This window comes from Mesoplodon bidens (assembly GCF_964165515.1).
Source record: "Mesoplodon bidens genome assembly, chromosome: 6".
Classification (NCBI taxonomy): Eukaryota; Metazoa; Chordata; class Mammalia; order Artiodactyla; family Ziphiidae; genus Mesoplodon; species Mesoplodon bidens.
In genome coordinates, this window is record NC_138162.1 from 21,227,556 (window position 1) to 21,247,912 (window position 20,357).

General features: G+C 50.9%; 2 protein-coding genes across 7 annotated transcripts in view; one reads left to right on the top strand and one right to left on the bottom strand.

Moving 5' to 3' along the window:
• Window positions 1–279: 279 nt before the first annotated feature.
• On the bottom strand, window positions 280–11,840 carry ATOSB (atos homolog B). 6 transcript variants are annotated; one of them, XM_081237981.1, is made up of 10 exons: window positions 11,726–11,840; window positions 4,897–4,990; window positions 4,284–4,427; window positions 3,064–4,033; window positions 2,846–2,904; window positions 2,549–2,654; window positions 2,265–2,423; window positions 1,873–1,941; window positions 1,614–1,789; window positions 280–1,496 (listed from the first exon to the last, which is right to left on the bottom strand). In XM_081237981.1, exons 4-10 carry the CDS (start codon window positions 3,955–3,957, stop codon window positions 1,343–1,345), a joined length of 1,617 nt encoding a protein of 538 aa, XP_081094107.1. In that variant the 5' UTR covers window positions 3,958–4,033; window positions 4,284–4,427; window positions 4,897–4,990; window positions 11,726–11,840; the 3' UTR covers window positions 280–1,342. The 6 variants fall into 6 exon arrangements, with proteins under 6 accessions (XP_081094107.1, XP_081094105.1, XP_081094108.1 ...); XM_081237979.1 differs by having other exon boundaries at window positions 4,897–5,027; window positions 11,726–11,836; XM_081237982.1 differs by lacking the exon at window positions 11,726–11,840 and adding an exon at window positions 7,363–7,577.
• An 846-nt stretch (window positions 11,841–12,686) lies between these two features.
• UNC13B (unc-13 homolog B) overlaps window positions 12,687–20,357 on the top strand; it is a 231,715-nt gene continuing 224,044 nt past the window's right edge. The window contains exon 1 of the mRNA XM_081237785.1: window positions 12,687–12,701. The gene's annotated coding sequence lies outside the window, so the exon portion shown is untranslated. The remainder of the gene's footprint in view (window positions 12,702–20,357) is intronic.

Sequence of the window (20,357 nt, forward strand, 5' to 3'; positions counted from 1 at the left end):
AGCTAAAATCATCAACAGAACCAGTGTAAGAATCCAGATCCGCATTCAGAGTTTAGCTTTTACAGCAGAACCTACCCCAACCCCACCCCATTATGTGAAAGGGGCAAGACCAGACCCTAAGAATCATGGGGGCCTCCCCTAAGACTTCCCTGCCTCAGGCCTTTTTCCTGGGGAAAGGGCAGAGTCCCAGCTCTAGTTAGGCTCTCCATCCCCATTCCCATGCTCTCCCGAACAGAAAAACTAAGGCTTAGTTCAAGTTTCAAACAAGAATTTATTCTTTCTTTCTTTAAAAAAAAAAAAGTACCAGGTACAATTTTTTCCTGTTTTTTTTTTTTCAAGTTTTAGCAAATGCTTGTTCCCCTCAGCCCAGCCCCAGGTATCAGGGCTAAGGCTGGGTCAGAGTCTAGAGTGGGGAATGGGGTAGTTGATAACTACATGACTGAGTTTGAGGGGTGCCCCTCATCCCAACTGAGGTAGGTGGGTCAGAGTCTGGCCAGGTGAGAGGAAGCACCCCAGTCCTTGGCCCTGACTCTGTCCCCTGAACACCTTCCTCAGTCAGGACCCCAAAGCAAGGAGACAAAGGCAGAAGGAGAGGGACAACCAGAGTCTGAAGTCCTAGATGAGGGGTGGTTGACCCCTGTGTGTGTGTGTGTGTGCGTGCGTGCGTGTGCCTGCACGCATGCTCTGTCTCTCACACGCATACACGTACACAGACACACACACACAAGTTGGCCTTCAGAGTGAGGTGAGAGGGTCGGGGAAGTGAAAGGAATAAGGAAGGACAGGGGAAGCTGAGTCTTTGGCTGGTGACTCAGTCCTTCCGGGATACTTCTCTGCTCTCAGCTGAGGGAGAGCAGTTCTCCTACAGCCCCCATATCAGCCTCTTCAACTCCTGAGGTTGGAGCAATATCTAAGAGTGGGAAAGGAGGAGGGGCAATGCCAATTATCAGGTTTGGGACGTTACCAAGGCAATCCAATTTGAATAAATTATAAATTAAAATAAATAAAATAATAAGTGGCCCCTGCCCAGGACAGGGAGGCAACGCTGGCATGACTTGCCTGGGAACTTAGGACAACCTCAGGATAGCTCCAGTTCCTCCCCACTACCACAGCTGGCCTGGGAAATCCAAGGGAGGGGGCAGGCACATGGAGTACCCAGAGTAGGGCAGAGTGTGGTAAGATCAGAAGCCTTAAACACCCAAGTAATCAATTTGGGCATGAGCGTGGTGAGGGCTTTAATTCAAGCCTGAAGGTTCTGTTGCACCTCTCCACGTGTTTGCTCTGTCCAGGATGGAGCAGGATGGGCAGGTCCTTGGCCCACATGGGTTCAGGGCACTGACAATCAGGGCAAAGGTGAATAACGTGGATTGTGAGGGGCCTCAGTCACAGCCTGCAGTTCGTAGGGGAGCCCTGTGTCCAGTTCCAGGCTCCGGCGGGAAAAAAGCAGGCGGATGTCTCCATGCAGGCTTAAGCGGCCTGAGCGGGAGCTCCGGAACCTGGGGGAGGACAGGGTGATCAAAATAAGACCCCAGACTGTAGACAAGCAAGGAGAGATGCTATTCATGGAGGACATGCCTGGGCTGTGGAAAGGATACCCCGGGCCCTGTCCTCACCTGAGGTGCAACAAGTAGCAGAGGAGGCGGCGGGTGCGGCTAGTATTTCCCTCCTCACCCACAGGCACCAAAAAGAGGCGATGACGCAGGAAGGTCATGTGGGCAGCAGGCATGTCCGAGAAGTCAAAGGTCACGAGGAACATCTTCACCACAGTCTGGTTGGGGTTAAATAAGGTCTGGGGACAGGAAGGGCAAGGTTGGTAGGGTCTGGGGGATGTCTTCCTGTCCCCACTCCCACTCCCCCTCAGGGAAAACTCACCACTTGGATGGTGCCCACCTTGGGCACACTGTAACCCTTCCTCCCCAGGGAGTTCAGGTCCACGACGCCCTGGGAAGGCCACGGAGCCATCAGTCAAGGTAGGGTCTGGGAGATCCCCGAACACTCATCCATCTCCACAATCTCTCATTTTGGGACCTGGCCCCTGCCCTACACTAGAGTTCTCCCCACCTGGCTCTGACTCTTGGGCGAGAACATCTAAAGAATACTTCCAGAGCAGTTCTCCTGGGTTCCCTAACTCTGCTGGTCTCCGCCCAGGGTGCCCTTCCCAATAAAGTCTTTTGCTTTGTCAGTTAAAAAAAAAAAAGAATACCTGCTGCCCCCAACCCCTCATGCCCCTCATGAGCTAACTTTGGGTTGAGGTCAGGTCATACCAGGAAGGGAGCCGGGGCATTTTGCTCAGAAACATCAAAGAAGGTGACAGTGACAGGCAGCGTGACATGCTGAGGGCAGTAGGATCCACTAGCTCCAATCTCTGCTGTGAAGCCCTCAATGTGGCCAGATGGTGCAAAGCGTCCTTGCAGCAATGATTCCTGGGGATGGGGTGGGAAAACATACTGTGAGACAGATGCTAGCTGTTCTCCTTACCCGTCCAAGCCACACACACCACCATCCCTTCCCGCAAGATCCACCAATCAAGGAACCCAAGGGGAACTACCTCAAAGTTGCCCAACAGGGTACGGCTGACAGCGGGGGTAGGAACAGGGGAGGCACTGGGGGGACTCAGCAGGCCTGGCCCCTTCCGGAGTCTTCGAAGGGAGCTCCTGGTAGGGGAGGGGACACACAAGTGGGTTGGCTTGAGGTATTCTGCTACGCTTGCTACTGTCCTTGGGCCCCACCATTTGCTGCTACCTAGGGCTCCTTCCCTGAGGTCCACCACCCTGGGGTTGGAAAAAGAATTACAGACATCTGCCCCATTTTCAGGGAGGGGCAGAGGGAGAAGCTGGTCACTTACAGCTTCAGGCGACGGGCACCTTTCAGCCTCCGCCCCATGGGACTGCAGTCTGTTGGGTCCTATGGAGAGGAAAGATTAGGGACAGAGATTGGGTGGAGGCCAGGTATGTTTGGAGCAGGGGCTCATCACAAGCTCTTATAGGAACATCCTCCTAAGCCCATCACCTTTCCCCACACAGATGTCCACTTAAGAGCAGACCACTTCCTCTCCTGACTTACCAGCACAGGCTCCTTGGGCCCAGGCAGCAGGTGGCTCCAGAAGGGTGTGGCTTTGGCATCAGAACTGTTGGCAGCAAGAGGGTGGCCCAGGGTTCCCCGGCGCCTCCGAGGGGCTGGCCCCTCATCCTCAGAGCTGGCATCCGGGGCTTCTCCAGCTGGAAGCAGCCTTCGCTTGGTGGGGCAGGGGCCTGGAGGTCCAGGGCCAGGGGGTGTGTGCTCGGGGCTGTGCCCATTGGCAGTGCCAGGGGACTCCCTAGGCCAGGGGCTGCCCCCATTGCCCACCCCAGCCACTAGGCTCTTACCCCCTATTTGTGCAAGACTGTGCAAATCAGTGTCAAGTGTGTGCAGCTGGCCCGGAGGGGCTGGCCCTGGGGACTCCCCCAGGGACCCCTGTCCCCCAGGATGTGGGGAAGCCCAGTCTCTGGTGTGCAAAGTACTGCAGGAAGCATTTGATGGGGGCCAGGGGGAACTCTGGGCCCCTGAAGTCCAAGGTGAGGTGGAGCTACCTCCCTGTTCCACAACACAGAGGCCATGATGGCAGAAATGCTGGCTGGCCACGCCTAGTCCCAGCCCCAGTCCCTCTGGGCCCAATAGCCCCAGAGTAGGTGGTTCTTCAGGGGGTAGTCCCTCTCTGGCCCCCAGCCCAGGGCCTCTCTTCAGCTCCCGGGGACCCTCAGTGGGTGGGGCTGGCCGTTTCAGGGCCCTATGAGGCTCGGAGGCACCAGCTGGAGGGGAAAAGATGGATACCTGGTAGACCCCGGGGGATGTTGCCCCCCCTGCCGGGCTGTAGCCCATGAGCAGGCCACCCTGGAGGGCCCCCTGCCTGACTGCAGGCTGTGAAGGGCCAGCCTCTGGCTCTGAGGATGGAGACGGCTCCGCCTGCACGTGGCGCATGAAGCCCCCCCTTGGGTCAGGGGGGACCCCCCCCAGAGCCTTTATGCTGGGCCTGGGCTGGGGGGCCTGGGGACATCTGTGCAAGAGAAGAGAAGAAAAGATGGTCAGGGCTATCAGTGAATCATCTCCCTCCCAGGTGAATTTCAGATCCTCCCCTGGACTGAAGAGGTGAGCTTGTGAGGTTCCTGGGGGCAAAGGTGTCCCAATCTAATACCTTTAGATGGACTAATGGAATATAAAGGCCACTCGCAGAACTTCCGAGAAAGTGACACATTAGCTCAGGTTTCTAACTGTACCTGCTCCCCCTCCCTCTCCCTGGCTCTCACCCCGATGAAGAGGTCTTAAGCCTAGCTGTGTGTTCCCTCTTCCTGACTGATGCCTTGCTCTCCTAGCTTGCAGTCTGGTCCATGCCTGCTGCACTGGCGAGGTGACTGCCACCATTCCGTGCAGCTCCTAGGCTCAGCTGGACCCTGAGGAGAGAAAAACAGACATAAGCCAGGATCTCTGGAGCCAGCAGTAATGTTGCTCTCCAACTGTCAGCTAATAGAGTATATGCCAGGACATCCTCCTCCAGTGTGAGGAGCCCTTCAGAAACAGAAGGGGCAGTCTTGGGATCCAGGGCCCAGAGGGCAGAACTGGGCTATACAAGGAGTCACAGAGAGGCAGGTCTTAGCTCATTGTAATAAGGATGTGACAAGTAAGTTGAGGCAGGATAACTACTTATCAGGGCCACCAGCTGGGGGACTGCTGCCCTGAATGAGAGGGGGGATGAGATACCCCAAGATCCAAGAGACCATGCCAACTGAGAGGTGGCCAAAGCAAGAATTCAACTCTCCTAGTCAAGGCCACTGAGTTGCACAACTCCTTCCCACATACCTATCTCTAAAGGGACAAGTGCCACCCCATAACCCTAAGGGCAGAGGTCTTACAGAAACTTACATCCCCATCAGTACTCCTTAGAAGAACAAACTTCAGGTCAGCTCAAAGTGGGCTCTTCAGCATTAAACTCCCAATTGGCCCCAACTGTCTGTCCCTTTAACAGGAAGCAACAAATCTAACCAAAAACAAGTCTAGAGGGGGCGGGGTGGGGGAGGAAGCACTGTTAGAAGGCACTTTCCAGGGCCTACCCCTCCTCCTACCTAGGCCCTGCAAACTAGTGATAAGACAGTGACAGTCAGAGAGCTGGAGTACCTCGCCACTCCTCCCCAACACATCCAACACCCAAAAACCAAAACCACTGCTTTTCTGTCAGGGTACAAGATGGTCTTCACTGACTAGTCCACCCTCAGGAGTCCATACTGGGTGAGGGGATGTCCAGTTGAAGGCCATCTTCCTTCATGGGAGAAAACATTGCCCCCAGGATCAAGCTTATCCTTTGGTCAGTAGCCTGTGCTGCCTGCTATCCACAAAACCCTTTCTCATTCAAGGAATGTTCCCTTATGCCTATCGGAGTCTTAACCTTCCTTGGCTAGGCCAAATGCCATCCTCTCCATAAAGCCTTCTCCGGCCACCCTGGACCATAAATGTCTGTCTCTTCTGAGACCTCACCTATAGCAGTACCACTATCTCCTGTAACCCACTGACAGTTTTGCTTGCTCCTGTGGGTAAGACATCTTGTAGACTGACCATAGGGTTCTTGAGGATAGGTTTGTACTTCACTCCTCTGCCCAACTCCAAGCACAGGTGTAAGCACATAGCAGGGCTCAAAAAAGTAAAATGCAAGTCCCAGAGATCTGGGCAGCAGTCCTGACAGTGCAGAGAAAAACTCCCAGAATATGAGAGAAGCAGGGAGATTAATTGTATAGGGAGAATCAGCAACAACAAACATGGGGGTGGGGGGCTTCCCTGGTGGCGCAGTGGTTAAGAATCCACCCACCAGTGCGAGGGACACAGGTTCATGCCCTGGTCCGGGAAGATCCCACATGCTGCGGAGCAACTAAGCCCGTGCGCCACAACTACTGAGCCTGTACTCTAGAGCCCGCGAGCCACAACTACTGAGCCCATGTGCCACAACTACCAAAGCCCGCGTGCCTAGAGCCTGTGCTCCGCAACAAGAGAAGCCACTGCAATGAGAAGCCCGCGCACCGCAACGAAGAGTAGCCCCAGCTCGACGCAACTAGAGAAAGCCCACGTGCAGCAATGAAGACCCAGCGCAGCCAAAAATAAATAAATTAAATAAATTAAAGATGGGGGTGGGACGCAGGGAGAAAGGGGAGCTTTGCATCCAGGGACTGAAAAACTCTCCTACACCAAGTTCCCATCACTGCACTACCCTACACTATCCTATTTCACCAAGTTCTCATTAGAACTGGAAGCCCTAAGAAAATTCTGGTTCCCTGTGGTGGGTGGGGTGTCTGGAAAGGGCAGAACGCCAATGGCAGCATTTCAGAGGGTACGACCTGTACTCATCTCTTCCCTCCTTTCCTCTACCCATGCTATACAGATTCAGGAAGGGCCTTTTCCTTAGCACTCCCACCCCTAAGTCATCCCATCATCCCAGTTGACCTCTTGAGCCCTTGCCCTGGGGAAGCCAGGTGATGACATGATGCCCTACTTGACCCCAGCATGGCTGGCATCTGCTCATTACCCCAGAGCCTTCTCAGTTCCTGCCCTGTCAATGAAAATCTCTAAGACTCACTTTACTGCCACCCAGCCAGTCTGGCTCTAGACCATAGCTTCAAGCTGACTCATGGGGCAGGACTTGGCAGGGGAGGGGCAGGGTAGGCCAAATCTCACTCTGTGCAGGGGGTGGGCAGCAGCTGGCGTCAAACAGCTGTGCCAGGCTGTGGCTGGCAAGGACTACAGCTCCCAACATGCCAAGGGAGGAAGGCCAGCAAAAACAACAAGTCCCAGAATACCACGGGGTCTGTACCCTCAGACACCTGCTAGGCCTGGGAGGTGGGGTAGGTGGGTGTTGAGCTGCCAGGCTCACTCTCCCCTTCAGTATTAAAGATATCCATTTCTACCCTGATCAAGGAAGGTGGCAGGAAGGAGAATTCCTCTCCATGTGCTTTTCACCTTCACGCCATTCAGAAGGAACTGCTGCCAGCTGCTCTATATTTTGTCCCTACACACGTCTACACTAGCTACGGGGGCTGTTCCCATGGACCACTACTGTGGGTAGGAGCGTTAACGTCTGCCCTCTCACCAACCCCTTGCCTCTCTCTGGCCTAGAGCCCTCCACCCTCCGTGGAGAGGAAGCAAATCTTAGCACCTCCTCCAAAATGAGCCCAGTAAACTCACCCCAGCACCCCGGCTCCAGGACTCCTTGTTCTGACCGATCCCTTCACCCCCTGCTTAGCCTCCCAGGTCCTTTCTCTCCCCTCTCCTCCCCACAGCCTGGGACAGGCCCCATTCCCTACTGGAGCTTCGGAGATTTGCTATTTCCCCCTAGCACAAACTCACCCCGTTCCCAGACTGGCTCCGCCGCGGCGCCGCTGCTCCAGGCCCTTCCGTCCCGTCCCGGTCCCTCCCCTCGAATGCCCAATCCTCCCCACCACGGGCCCCCAACCCAGACAAAGGGTGGCTCAGCCTGAGCCCTGCTCTGCTAGGCTCTGCTCTGTTCAGCTTCGTGTGCAACACTAGCGGGCCCTGGCGCCCGCAGCCCCCAAGCCGCTGCCTCGCCCCTCCCCGCGACTGTCCCTCCCCGTGGGCGCCCGGGCTCCGCACTGCCGACTCCGCTGCCCCTCTGACTCACAGGCCATTTCCTACCAGCTGATGGGGCAGCCCGCCCCGCCCAGCGCCCCCACTCCCCAACCGCTGCAGCCGCGGCAGCCACGCCCCCTCAAACTCCGCCCCCCCATGGGCAGCGACCATGCTCATTGGCCTAAAGGAGGCCAGCCTCCCCACGACCTCAAGCGTGAGGCACGCCCCCTCCAAGAGACGCAAGCCCGTTGGTCCACACGGGGGGGGGGCCGGCCTACATAGGGTCGCTCCGCCCATCTCCTTAACCCCTCAGCTGCAGGGGTCCAAAGCAGCTCTCAGCCCTGCCTTTTAACCCTTGGAAAGACGTAGGCCGCCCACTTTTCACCCCTCCCTTCCTCTTCAGAGGCAGGTCAGTAGGACGACCTAGGGCGTTCACAGACAAAGTTCGACAATCCCCAAAGTCAGCTTGCTCTTCCAACACCAGATCCCAAATATCCCCACTCCCGTTCATCTCTCCGTGCCTTGCAAACCAGAGGTCCAGGTACCAGAGGGCTGTTGAATCCCAGGAAGCTTCCTTCGTGCCACGGCAGATGAAAAGTTCTTGAAGTGGGATCTCATCTTTTTCCACTGAGAAATAGTATTGTTCCTTTCTTACTCTATATTGATGTTCTTTTGCCTTCATTAGAGGGGCCCCAAGGGCTCCTGAGATAGGGATACCTTTTAATTCAGGAACCTAGACATCATTCTTTGTGCCTCTAAACTTCCATTCTGAGATCAGGCTGCTTCAGCCCTTCTGCACTCTTTCTATTCATCAGCCCCTGTTCAAGGAGGGAGAGCACCCAGGGGAAGAAGTGGGATAGGAAGGCTTCTGCCCAGAGTAGGGGGAAATATGCCCAACTCTTCTGACAGAGCTCACCCCCATGACTCACAGCTCCCTCGAAACTCCCCACCCTCCCCCTGAGTCACTGGGCCCCAAGCCCTGCCCAGACCCAACCAAATTAAGCGGCGGCAGAACCAGCATTCCTAATTCTTATTCTCTTATCCTTTAAATGACCAGGATGGAAACCTTTGCAAGGATTAGACATTAAAAGACACTTTTTAGAGGGGCTGATCTACGGGCAAGCTAATAAACAGTCCTGCCTACCTTTCCCTCTGCACTTGTGAAGTCAGACAGTTTGGAGCTTAAGAGGTGTCTAAGACTCAGGTCTTCCACAAAACAAGAGGCAAACACCAGAGCCAAAAGAGGAAAGACTCAAACTGAGACCCTAGAGAATTAGCATCAGCCAGGGCAGGCTCCCTGGCTGTGCCTCCAGAAGAGCAGGAGTGCATTCTTTTATAGTTCAGAAGCCACAGAAGCCCCAAGGTCCTTGTTTCTACCTTGCTTGTAGTGGTGGGCCCTAAGGTTGTCACTGGACAGTAAAATGAGGCTCTCCTCCCCTACTTCCTCCCTGTGCCCTAGACTTAGGAAGGACAACCAAGTAACAGTTCCTCTAGCCTCCTTTCTCCTTACCTCAGACCAGGGGGAAAACACTGAAAAAGAACCCAGTTGCTGTGGACTGACTTCCTTGCTGGTTCCCTAATGCTAAGTTACGGGATTTAGGAAATTTTCAACACCCTGAACAAAACTGCAGAGTATCAATGTAAAAGCCCACTTGCCTTAGTAAAAGCTTACTGGGAAGACAGGTAGACAGAGAACACTGTAGGAAAGGAGTAATTCCTTGGTGACCCCACCTTGTTCTATCTAACTGCCACTACCATAGGCCCAGGCCTTAGTTATTTGCAAAAGTCAGGGGGCAGTAGTTCAGGGGGAAGGATCAAAGATGTTCTAGGCCTCAGTGTGTACCGGGAAAGCAAGCAGCATGGTACAATCAAGAGGCTTTACCTAGCTGCCTTAAATTCTTACCCTGCTTTATTTTTTTCATAACAGTTATCACCAGCTGACACTTTTCCCTCTTTACCCTTCCCCCACCCTCTCCCCCATTTCTCTCCCTTCCCAGCCACACACACATTTATTTCTCCCCCTATTAGAATGGAAGCTCCATGAGAACAGCAACTTTGTCCGTTTTGTTCATGCTGGTATTCCCAGAATCAGCATCAGTGCCTGGCACATAATAGGTGCTCAGTAAACACTGGCTGAAAGAAACAATGAGCCCTGGGCTGAGTAAAGAGCAATCAGGAGACCTGGATCCTAACACCTGCTCTTTCACTGGGAGACCTGGAGAAAATCTCAGTCTCTTTCTTAATTTCCAAATCTGTAAAATGAGCGTTTGTATAGACATTGAGAGCCTCTACAATTCTGACCTTATACTGCTATAATTCTAATGGCTGCTGTTCACTCATATCCATTTTCAGAGGATGGGTCCAAGCATCTGAATGCTCTGCTGCTTGTACCGAAGCAGAAAGTCTATATACTCCAGCCTCTGCACAGCAAACTGATGCCCTTTCTCTTCACGCTCCACCCACTCACACAAATGCCTCAGTCTTGAGGAAGCTGGAGTGAGTCTGCCCTAAGCCCGCCTCTCAGAGAGACAGTCTGGGAAGCTGTGTTGCCATAGCAATCAGCTCCTCCTCAAAGGTTTCAGCCTGCCCTCCTTTACCCCACCCTACCCCAGGGCTTTGTTTGGCTTCAGCACCCGCTCCCTCCCCAGCCAGTCTCTCAGCCAGAGGAGACTGGCTTGGGGCCCCTTTCAGCAACATTGTCACACTCATTCAGCCACTGTGTGGAAAACAGGGCTTTCTCACCCTCTCCCAGGCTGCCCAGGGGCAAAAAGAACTCTGGCACTACATCAAGTCCCCTCAGGGAACCAGAGGAGCCGCCACAAGGACTAGGCCCTAGTCTCAGTTCTGATAGCTTCCAAGCCAGGAGAGTGGGGAGCCATTCCCTCTCCCTCCCCCAGCAGAGACTGGAACCTCATATCCCTTCCCAAGTTTAGCCGACAGTAGTGGCCCACCTCTCAAAACATGCCTCATAGACCTTCAGTACTTCTCACCTTTCCCCTTCCCACAGAAGCCCAGAATTTTCGAGGGGCCTAGCGTCCCCTACCCGGGAGAAGGAAAAGTGTGGGGAAAGCAGTTTGTGTCAAGTGGTAAAAAGGTGTCTACCATTCACTTGGGGGGCTGTTGGGAGAGACCTCTGCAGTAGTGAGGGCGAGGTCTGGGCCTTGCTGCTGGTTACTTAGGTCTCTGGCCACGGAGTACGAAGTCTGGGGCAGGGCACAGCTCCTAGACAGGCAAGGACCAGGCCAGGCCCCAGGGTGAGGAAGGAAGTGGGAAATGAGCACACCCAGAGCATAAGGGCAGGGCAAAGTGGGGGAGGAGGGGGAAGACAGGGACCAAGGCAAGCTTCTAGGAGGAACAGGAACTAGAGTGGGGGGTTAACAGGAACCGAAGCAGGGGAAGGGTCCCCAGGGACACCAGCTAAGGGGAAAAAACCTGTCTTAGCCAGACAGATCCAAAGCCGACTGAGAGAGTCACACACGCCCTAGTGGCAAGTGGGGCCTGGATCCTCTCTAAGAGTGCTCAGGCCTGAAGGTGGAGTTAGGAGCTGATGAGCCGGGAACACTACAGACTGGCTTCTTCACCCCCCTAATTCCATCACCCTCATTCCTGAAACACAGTACACAAACATCTTCCCGGAGTCTCTACAATGCCCCCAGACTTCTCAAAGCACTAGGGGTTCTTCCCTCCCCGGATGGGACCTGCAATCCCTTCCCCTCACACAGTGCCCATAGCCCCATCCCTTCTTCCTCCACACAGTCCCTCCCAAACTCCGGACCACCAGCCCGTCTCCATCACACGACACCCCCCCTTTCCCTTAAAGCGCTTCAGATCCCCTCCCCCTCAAGTGTCGTCTGAACCCTCCACTTCAGATAGCGACCTGACCCCCTCACATTGTACTTGCCACCTCACAAAGCACTCCCGCCCCTCCCCCGCAAGGGATACTGGAGAATGCACCTCCTAGCCCCTACACTGAGCCCCCAACTCCTCCCCCAACTGTTTCACTCCACCCTCACCCAGCATTTCTCTAGATCCTCTCCTTCCCTAACGTGATCCCCACCTCCTCATGTCTGCCCAAGCGCACCCCCGTCCTTGTCCCTTCTTCCACATGCACTCCGCCACACACCTGTAGTTCCGTGAGTCCCGTTGCACCTGAGGAGGTAATGGATTAGGGCAGTTACACAGCAGCCCTAGCTGCAGCCTCGGCCTGCAAACCTCGCCCCTTTGGTCCGAGCCCCGCCCCCACAACGACGGGACCCACCCTCCCCCTTGTCCCACCTCCCACCTTCCCCTGGCTCCTCCCCTCTCCCAGTTTCTTTAATCCTGGGGCTCCTGCCCTGTAATCCAGGTCCCGCCCCTCTCTGGCTCCGCCCCTTCTCCTCTCGGCGTCTCCCCATTGAACTTCTGCTTGTCCCTCGTCCCACCCCTGATCCCCTTTTGGTCTCTCCGCCTTTTACTAGGACCCGCCCCCTCGGATTCCAGGCTGGCAGAACCCTTGCCAGGCTCCCTTGCCCCGCTAGCCCTCTACCATCTCGGAGCCTCTCCTCACCTCCGCCCCTTCTCCCGCTTGCCTCACCCGGAGCTCGCTCTCCAGCCCGGAACCGCTGGCTCTGATTGGCTGCGGCGGCCCCAATGGATGGCTGATGAGACAAGTGATGGTTGCAGGTCGCCTGAGGCCCCAACCCGGCCACGTGCGGCTTCTGTGATGACAGGTCTAGAGGGGCGGGACCTCGGCCCGCAGTGGGCGGCCTAGTCTGACCGGATCCGGCCAGAGGTGGGGAGCCAGAACCTGCGCCAAAGCGTCAGACTGCGGGCGCCGAGCCTGACTGGGGCCCTCCTAGGCTTTCGAGCTGGTGTGAGCTGCCTGCGAAACTTGAACCTCTTAGTGAAGCCGTCTGCGTTAGCGCGCGTATTTGCCCTAATGGGGGAGGTCTGTGGGCTTTGCAAAGTAGTGCCATGAGTCTCAGGAGTCTGTGAAATGCGGGAATCTGATTGGCGGTGTCTCAAGACTGTGAAGATGAGCAGTTTCCGCAGCCTACGCTTTGCGGGAGATTCTGAATTTTGAGAGACTGGCAGTACGAGTCAGATCTGTACTTGGGGAGGTAGGTCAGCAAGAAGTCTGTAAATTTATGAGCCTAAGTGTTAATACGAAGTTATGGGAGCCTGCAATCGCCGGAGAAGAGAAGAGCCTTTGCTTTGTACAAGTGTCGATTGAACTCTGTGACAGTTACATATATTCTGTAATTTAATTAGCGCTTGAATCTTCTCTCCAACTACCCCCAGCCCCACGGGTTCCCGAGATACCGCAGGGGAAGTCGACGCTTTACGAGCTACCGGTAGGTGACAGCACAGGACCCTTGCAGAACTGAGTGGCTCTGAGCCCAGGGCCTGGCGGGCTTCTCTCTGGAGCCAGCGGTATTGATGGCTGTGTGATGGACTGGACGTGTTAAAGTTCTCTCAAAGTCTCAGATTCTTTAGATCTCTCTGACTTTCTTTCTGTGAGTAGTTAACTTAAGCGGCTTTACTGAACACCAGTGGTGTGCTAGGCAAAATGAAAAAAGAGAAAAAGAAAAAACATTTTTTTCTTCCCTTATGGAACTTGTTCCGATTGTCATACAAATACCTCTATAATCCAAGAAAGTAAAGTTGGAAGGGTTTTGTGTAGTGGAAAAAGCTCAAAATTTGAAGGCATTTGGTTTGGTCTCTGAACTTCGGGTATGAATTTGGGTAAATTACTTGACTTTTTAAAAATAAACTTTTAATTTTAGATTTACAAAAAATTTGTGAAGATAGTACAGAAAGTTTCCATATACCCCACACCCAATTTGCCCTCTTATTAACATCTTACATTAGTATGGTTTGTGTGCTACAATTAATCAATAATATTGATACATTATTATTAACTAAAGTCCATACTTTATTCAGATTTCCTTAGTTTTTACCTCAGGTCCTTTTTCTATTCCAGGATCCCATCCAGGATAGCACATTACAGTTAGTTGTCATGTCTCCTTAAACTCCTCTTGGCTGTGACTGTTTCTCAGACTTCCTTGTTTTTGATGACCTTGACAGTTTTTTGTTATTTTTAAATTTTTTAATTTTTTTGCGGTACGCAGGCCTCTCACTGTTGTGGCCTCTCCCGTTGCGGAGCACAGGCTCCAGACATGCAGGCTCAGCGGCCATGGCTCACGGGCCCAGCCGCTCCGCGGCATGTGGGATCTTCCCGGACTGGGGCACGAACCCGTGTCCCCTGCATCGGCAGGCGGACTCTCAACCACTGCGCCACCAGGGAAGCCCCACACTGATCTTTTAAAACAAAACATTCTAGGAGATTTTACTTTGCCAAGTAGAGTTTCTGGGTCAAGAAGTAGAATATATATATTTTAAGGCATTCCAATGGTTTTAAATTTTCACATGCTGAGTTTGAGGTACCAGAGTGATATTCAGGTAGAGAAATCTAGCAGGTTATTAGACATTTAGGTCTGAAGCTGAGGAGAGCAGTCTGAACTAAAGGTACAGATTTGGAACCTACTGACATACATAGATAGCAGATATATGTGGGCAAGGTATAGAGTTTGTGGAGGAAGAAAAACAAAGGCTGTACATAGAGACTTGGGGCTCTACTTCACATCTATATTGTATAGTCTGAGCAACAGATTAAGGAGGAAGGGGGCCCTAGATCTTGCGAATACGTGTGTTGGGGTGGGACCGGGTCTTGGTTTGTGCCAGAGAGCTCCTCATGGTGGCTTGACCACTGGGCAGGGCTTTGTCAGTCCTGAGTTCCTTTTCCCTACCACCTGCCCCTCCCAATCTACACCCTGTGTTTTGGCTCTCAGAATTGGTACCTGTTCTCTTTTTGCCAGCTGGGGATGACTGTCCCCAGACACCTGAGTTTGCCCATCTGTCTAGGTTCATAAAGACGGGAATTGAATTTGGACTTTCTTTTAGGATTTCTCCTACCATACCCTCTGTCCTTGGAAGCATTCTGCGCTGTGGATTAGCCCTCAACCCCTGACAGTCATTCCCTCTCCTTTTGTCCACATTGCTAGACCCTAGTTTTATCAAATTCCTGGGAGCCTTTGGCTCAAAAGACAGATGTTTTAGGGAATTCCCTGGCAGTCCAGCGGTTAGGACTCTGCACTTCCACTGCAGGGGGCCTGGATTCGATCCCTGGTCGGGGAACTAAGATCTCACAAGCTGCGCATGCAGCAAAAAAACTGGAAAAAAAAAAAAAAAAAAGACATGTTTTGTATAGTCTATTTGCAGCTTGTTCCTTTAGAGAAGGAGAGATTGTGTAAATGTTGTCTATGCACAGGGCCTACTCAAATAGCCTTCCTGCTTTTATAGATATAATCTTGGTGATGAAACAAACTTTTCCTATTTTACTTGAAACTGAGATGGTAGTTGGGGGTCACCATTTCCTTTGAGACTAAATAAAATTGCATCTAGCCCTTTACCCCATATTGATTGGGAAGTCAGTGCCATCCTGGAGCCTTCTGTGAACTCCAGGACTGGGCAGGACCTTGATTTCTCATGACCATTCTTGGCCTAGAGTCCCTGGCCCTTGCTGAATCTGTAGTTCACTGGTGTTTCACCTCCCACAGATGATCTTTCTTTTGTTTTTTCTAACCTAGACATGGAATTCTTTTTTCCCCAAAAACCTCTCATGGAAGGCATTTGTGAATGGCAGGCTTTACTGAAGCTTTGGGGGGTGATGTAAGGGGTAGAAAGATATCTACCCAAACAATTAAAATTGAATATTTGAACATCCCAGTTCCTTAAATATTCTTAAAAGTCCTTCATCTATCTCAGGATATTTTTTTGACCCTCTCTCATATTCCCACCCACATCTCTCTATTCACAATGCTTTATTAAGCCAAACAAATTTTCCATACCCATCTCTTTTGGGAGTTTATATTTGCATATCAAAAGGCTCATTGTTATAGAAGACAAAACCCTTAAAGAAAACCTTAGTCTCTCTGACCCTAATCCTGAAGGGATATGTTCTTTTTTGGTAAGGAAAATAAATTAGCAACTCATTGGAGCATTATTCACTGTTTTAAAACAAGTTACTTTAAGATCTGTGTGCCTCCTTTCCCAGAAGGTAGGCCATATATTGTCATAACAAAAAAAAGAAACATTTAATACTTACAAATTGTTGAAAGACCTCTGTTTTTTTTTTCCCCTGATTGTCTCCAAAATGGGTTTTTTTTTTATTAGTTTCTGCTTTATAACAAAGTGAATCAGTCATACATATACATCTGTTCCCACATCCCTTCCCTCATGCATCTCCCTCCCTCCCACCCTCCCCATCCCACCCCTCCAGGCGGTCACAAAGCACCGAGCTGATCTCCCTGTGCTCTGCGGCTGCTTCCCACTATCTATCTACCTTACGTTTGGTACTGTATATATGTCCATGCCTCTCTTTCACTTTGTCACAGCTTACCCTTCCCCCTCCCCATATCCTCAAGTCCATTCTCAAGTAGGTCTGTGTCTTTATTCCCGTTTTACCCCTAGGTTCTTCATAAGACCTCTGTTTTGAGATAATGCTGATTTGCTTTTTATCTTTCTGTTAAAGAATTGTTTCTCAAATGAATTAGGAGAACTGTAAATGTGTGTCTCTAAGGAGACCTCGGTTTTGCCTCAGGAGAGATTGTAAAAGATCTGAGAACAGCTGACACCTGCCCTGCTGCCCCTTTCCCCTGATTTGGTAGTAGAGGCCACTAGTCTGCAGGGCCCAGGCTGCAAGCATACTCTTTTGCAGTTTGCCTCCAAACTGCAGGAAACATCAGTTCAGGATCCAAAATGGTTTGGACAATTAAAGATTCCTTTAGTGTTCCCTGGTACTCCCACTGCGAAGAAATGTTTGATTGTAGTAGCTGAAGAAATACATACTCTAGCTGGGCTCCTCTGAGCCCTCTTCTTGGCTTGTCCTCAGCCTCAGCCTACAAACGCTGAAAAAACACTAACATAGTTTCTAATAGCTCAAGGTTGCATCCCTAAGGATGACTCTTAAAGTCATCCTGAGAAAACTCAAGGCTGCCAAAAAAATGTACTGTTTGTTCCAGCCAACACCTAAAGACAGGGCCCCTGTCTCCCAGTCTCTGTGGGAGGGTAGGAGCCTGACTTCAATAAGCACCAGTTAGCAAACCCAGCTGGGTTTTGCATGGACCAATCCCCTTCCTTCCTAGGTCTTGTAATTTTTCACTTCTCTGTCTCGACTGAGCCCAACCCCCCAACTTCCTCCCTGTTCCATCATTCTCCCAGTCATCTCTGTACAAATTGAAGTTGAGTTCAGTTCACTCTAGACTATTTTCCCCATTGCAATAGTATATTACTGATTGAAATCTGTCCTTACCACTTCGACTAGTATCCAGCTTTATCGTTTTTTAAATAAATTTATTTATTTAGTTTTAGCTGCGTTGGGTCTTCATTGCTGTGCTTGGGCTTTCTCTAGTTGCGGCGAGCAGGGGCTACTCTTCATTGCAGTGCGTGGGCTTCTCACTGCGGTGGCTTCTCTTGTCGCGGAGCATGGGCTCTAGGCTCATGGACTTCAGTAGTTGCAGCACACAGACTCAGTAGTTGTGGCTCGCAGGCTCTAGCGCTCAGTCTCAGTAGTTGTGGCGCATGGGCTTAGTTGCTCCGCAGCATGTGGGATCTTCCCGGACCAGCGCTCGAACCCGTGTCCCCTGCATTGGCAGGAGGATTCTTAACCACTGCGCCATCAGGGAAGTCCCTCAGCTTTATCTTTGACAATAACTAATCCTTAAAACATTCTCACTCACTCATTCATTCATTCATTTATTCTAGTCAACAAATCTTTTGGGGGCTCCTTTGCCAAATGTTGTGCTATGTGTTACAGAAAGATAGAGAAAACATCCTTTGCTGTTGAGGCGTGCTGAGTCTAAAGAAAAGACAGATGTGCAATTACTCTTCAATAAGATAAGATTTATAATGGAAGTATATACAGTTGGTTTACTTATTTTCCTGTTTTCCCTCTCTGACCATTCCGTTCCTGTCTCCCTACTCTTGGTAGGTGTCCTCTGCAAGCCGACATTTGTTCCCTTCTCATTCTATAGTCTCCTGGCAACATTATAGCGCCAACTCTCAAGCTCTTTGTAGCTTCTTCTTAAATACCCGTACGGGTTGAATGTTTTCATTTCCTGATTTGTTTGTGCCACTTATTCTCTGTGTATAGAATGCCCTTTCTTCCATCATTGCATGTCCAGTGCTATCTATAGTTTGAGATCCATCTCCTCCATATGCTACTTCCCTTGTGAAGCCTATCTTGATTCCTTCCATAGCTTCTTCTCAATTCCTCTAGTACTTGAAAGATGATATAGCATTATGGCTAACTTCTTGAGCTCTGGTGAGAGATACAGCTGGGTTTGCATTCTGGCTTTGCCTCATTTTCTTTATCAACAAAATAGGGATTAAAATAGTTATACCTTTATTGATTGAAATCTCTATCTCTAGCCTGGACTGCTCTCTTAGGGTCAGTTATGCATTACTGTCTAATGGGTATATCTGAAGGTTATCCCAGGCAATCTCAATCTTAATATACGTGTCCAAAGGAAACACATCTTTCTTCCCAAAACTACATTAACTGTAGCATCATCATCTTCCTAGGCAATCTGACTTTATTTTAATTTATTTATGTTTTGGTTGCACCCTGCGGCTTGTGGGATCATAGTTCCCTGACCAGGGATTGAACCGGGCCCAAGGCAGTGAAAGTACGGAATCCTAAGTACTGGACCGCCGAGGAATTCCCCAATCTGACTTTAAAACTCTCTCCTTTGCCTTCTCACCTAGTTGTTGTTGGCTACAAAAGAGAGGATATTCTCTACTATATTCATAGGCATTGTGTGCCAAGTTATATCACTTTTGGCTCCTTAACACGAGGGAAGTGTTAGGGGGATTGTCCCTTTCCTTCCCCCTCAGTTCCATATTTACTGCCCTAGTTTAGTTCCTTCTTATTATCTCTCATAGATCTTTCCTATCACCTTATAAACTATTCAAGGATAGGAACTATGATGTGTTACTTTTGTATCATCTCTCTATGCCTGACTTAAAAGGTATTTAATAAATATTTGTTGAAACGAGTTATTTATTTATTTATTATTTATTTATTTTTGGCTGCACTCTGTGGCATATGGGATCTTAGTTCCCCAACCAGGGATCAAACCCCGTGCCCCCTGCAGTGGGAGTGCAGAGTCTTAACCACTGGACCACCAGGGAAGTCCTGAATTGAGTTATTTATATTAAATTTCTCTGTGAAGACATTGGGAAATATTTCCCAAAAGATATGGAACTTGCAAGAAGGGCAAACTTTTTTTTTTTTTTTTTTTTTTTTTTTTTTTTTTTTTTATGGTACGCGGGCCTCCCACTGTTGTGGCCCCTCCCGTTGCAGAGCACAGGCTCCGGACGCGCAGGCTCAGCGGCCATGGCTCACGGGCCCAGCCGCTCCGCGGCATGTGGGATCCTCCCAGACCGGGGCACGAACCCGTATCCCCTGCATCGGCAGGCGGACTCTCAACCACTGCGCCACCAGGGAAGCCCCAAGAAGGGCAAACTTTTAATAGCCTTGGAGCATGACTTAAAGATGGTCATAAAGTCAGTAGAGGGTTCCCCTGCAACAGGGTTCTGCTCCTTCTGCCTGAGAGTTTCCAAAAAGACAGCAGCAATGCCAACCCTGGGTATTTTGGCTTTATTGTCTTGAGATTTTTGAGTTTCCTTTATTACTTACTTTCTTTGATCTCTCTCTCCTTCCTCCTCATTTCCTGGATCTCAAAGAGTCTTAGCTGTCAGCTACCTGCCAGCTAAATCTAAGTATGAATTCCACTCAAATGCTGAAGAACTTTCAAGTAGTGTACTGGAAAAACTAATGAAGACAGTAGGACAAGAAGGCTCTGGTTTTTTATCCCTGTTTGAGTTGCTTCTGAAGATATCCTTACCTTGCTGATGATTATAACTGGTCCTGGTCAAGTGCCTAGACAGCAGAGGACCTTAGTGCTTTCTTTCTCTGAACTTTTAACTGGGAAACTCGGGTGCCTCAGAGCCTACATCACAACCTTCAGACACTGACTCTTGCTCTGCTTAGTGTCTTTTCACCTCCCAGCTGCATTCCCCCCTCATGTCCACAACCTAAGTAGTAATGAACATGTATTGGGCATTTAGGGTGTACCAGGTAATTTTTTTTTTTGCGGTACATGGGCCTCTCACTGTTGTGGCCTCTCCTGCTGCGGAGCACAGGCTCCGGACGCACAGGCTCAGTGGCCATGGCTCACGGGCCCAGCTGCTCTGCGGCACGTGGGATCCTCCCAGACCAGGGCACAAACCCGTGTCCCCTGCATCGGCAGGCAGACTCCCAACCGCCGCGCCACCAGGGAAGCCCCTGTACCAGGTAATTTAAATGCATTTCCTCATTTAAACCTCAAAACCCTCTTATGAAGTAGATACTGTTATTATTTCCTGGGAAATAGAGGTCACGTAGCTTGCCCAAGGTAACAAGTACCAAGGTAACTCAAACCCAGGTGTGATAGGCAGATTTCTAAGATGGCCCCCCCAATGATCCTGCCTCCTGGTGGTATTCATGTCCTGTGGAATTCCCTTTTCTTGAGTGTGACTTGCTTCTGATGAATAGAATACAGCAAAAATGAGGAGACGGCACTTCTGTAATTAGGTTACAGAAGATTGTGACTTCCCTCTTGTTAGTAGACTTTACTGCCTTCTCACCTTGCATGCTTTGAGGAAGCAAGCTG

What these genes read in the sequence shown, in the direction of transcription:
- ATOSB (XM_081237981.1), bottom strand. Translation starts at nt 3,957, where the DNA reads ATGCGCCACGTGCAGGCGGAGCCGTCTCCATCCTCAGAGCCAGAGGCT. An exon ending in GGCCCAAGGAGCCTGTGCTG is followed by an intron (nt 2,905 to 3,063) that starts GTAAGTCAGGAG and finishes TCCTCTCCATAG; the next exon opens with GACCCAACAGACTGCAGTCC. An exon ending in ATGCCCCGGCTCCCTTCCTG is followed by an intron (nt 1,942 to 2,264) that starts GTATGACCTGAC and finishes TGGCCTTCCCAG; the next exon opens with GGCGTCGTGGACCTGAACTC.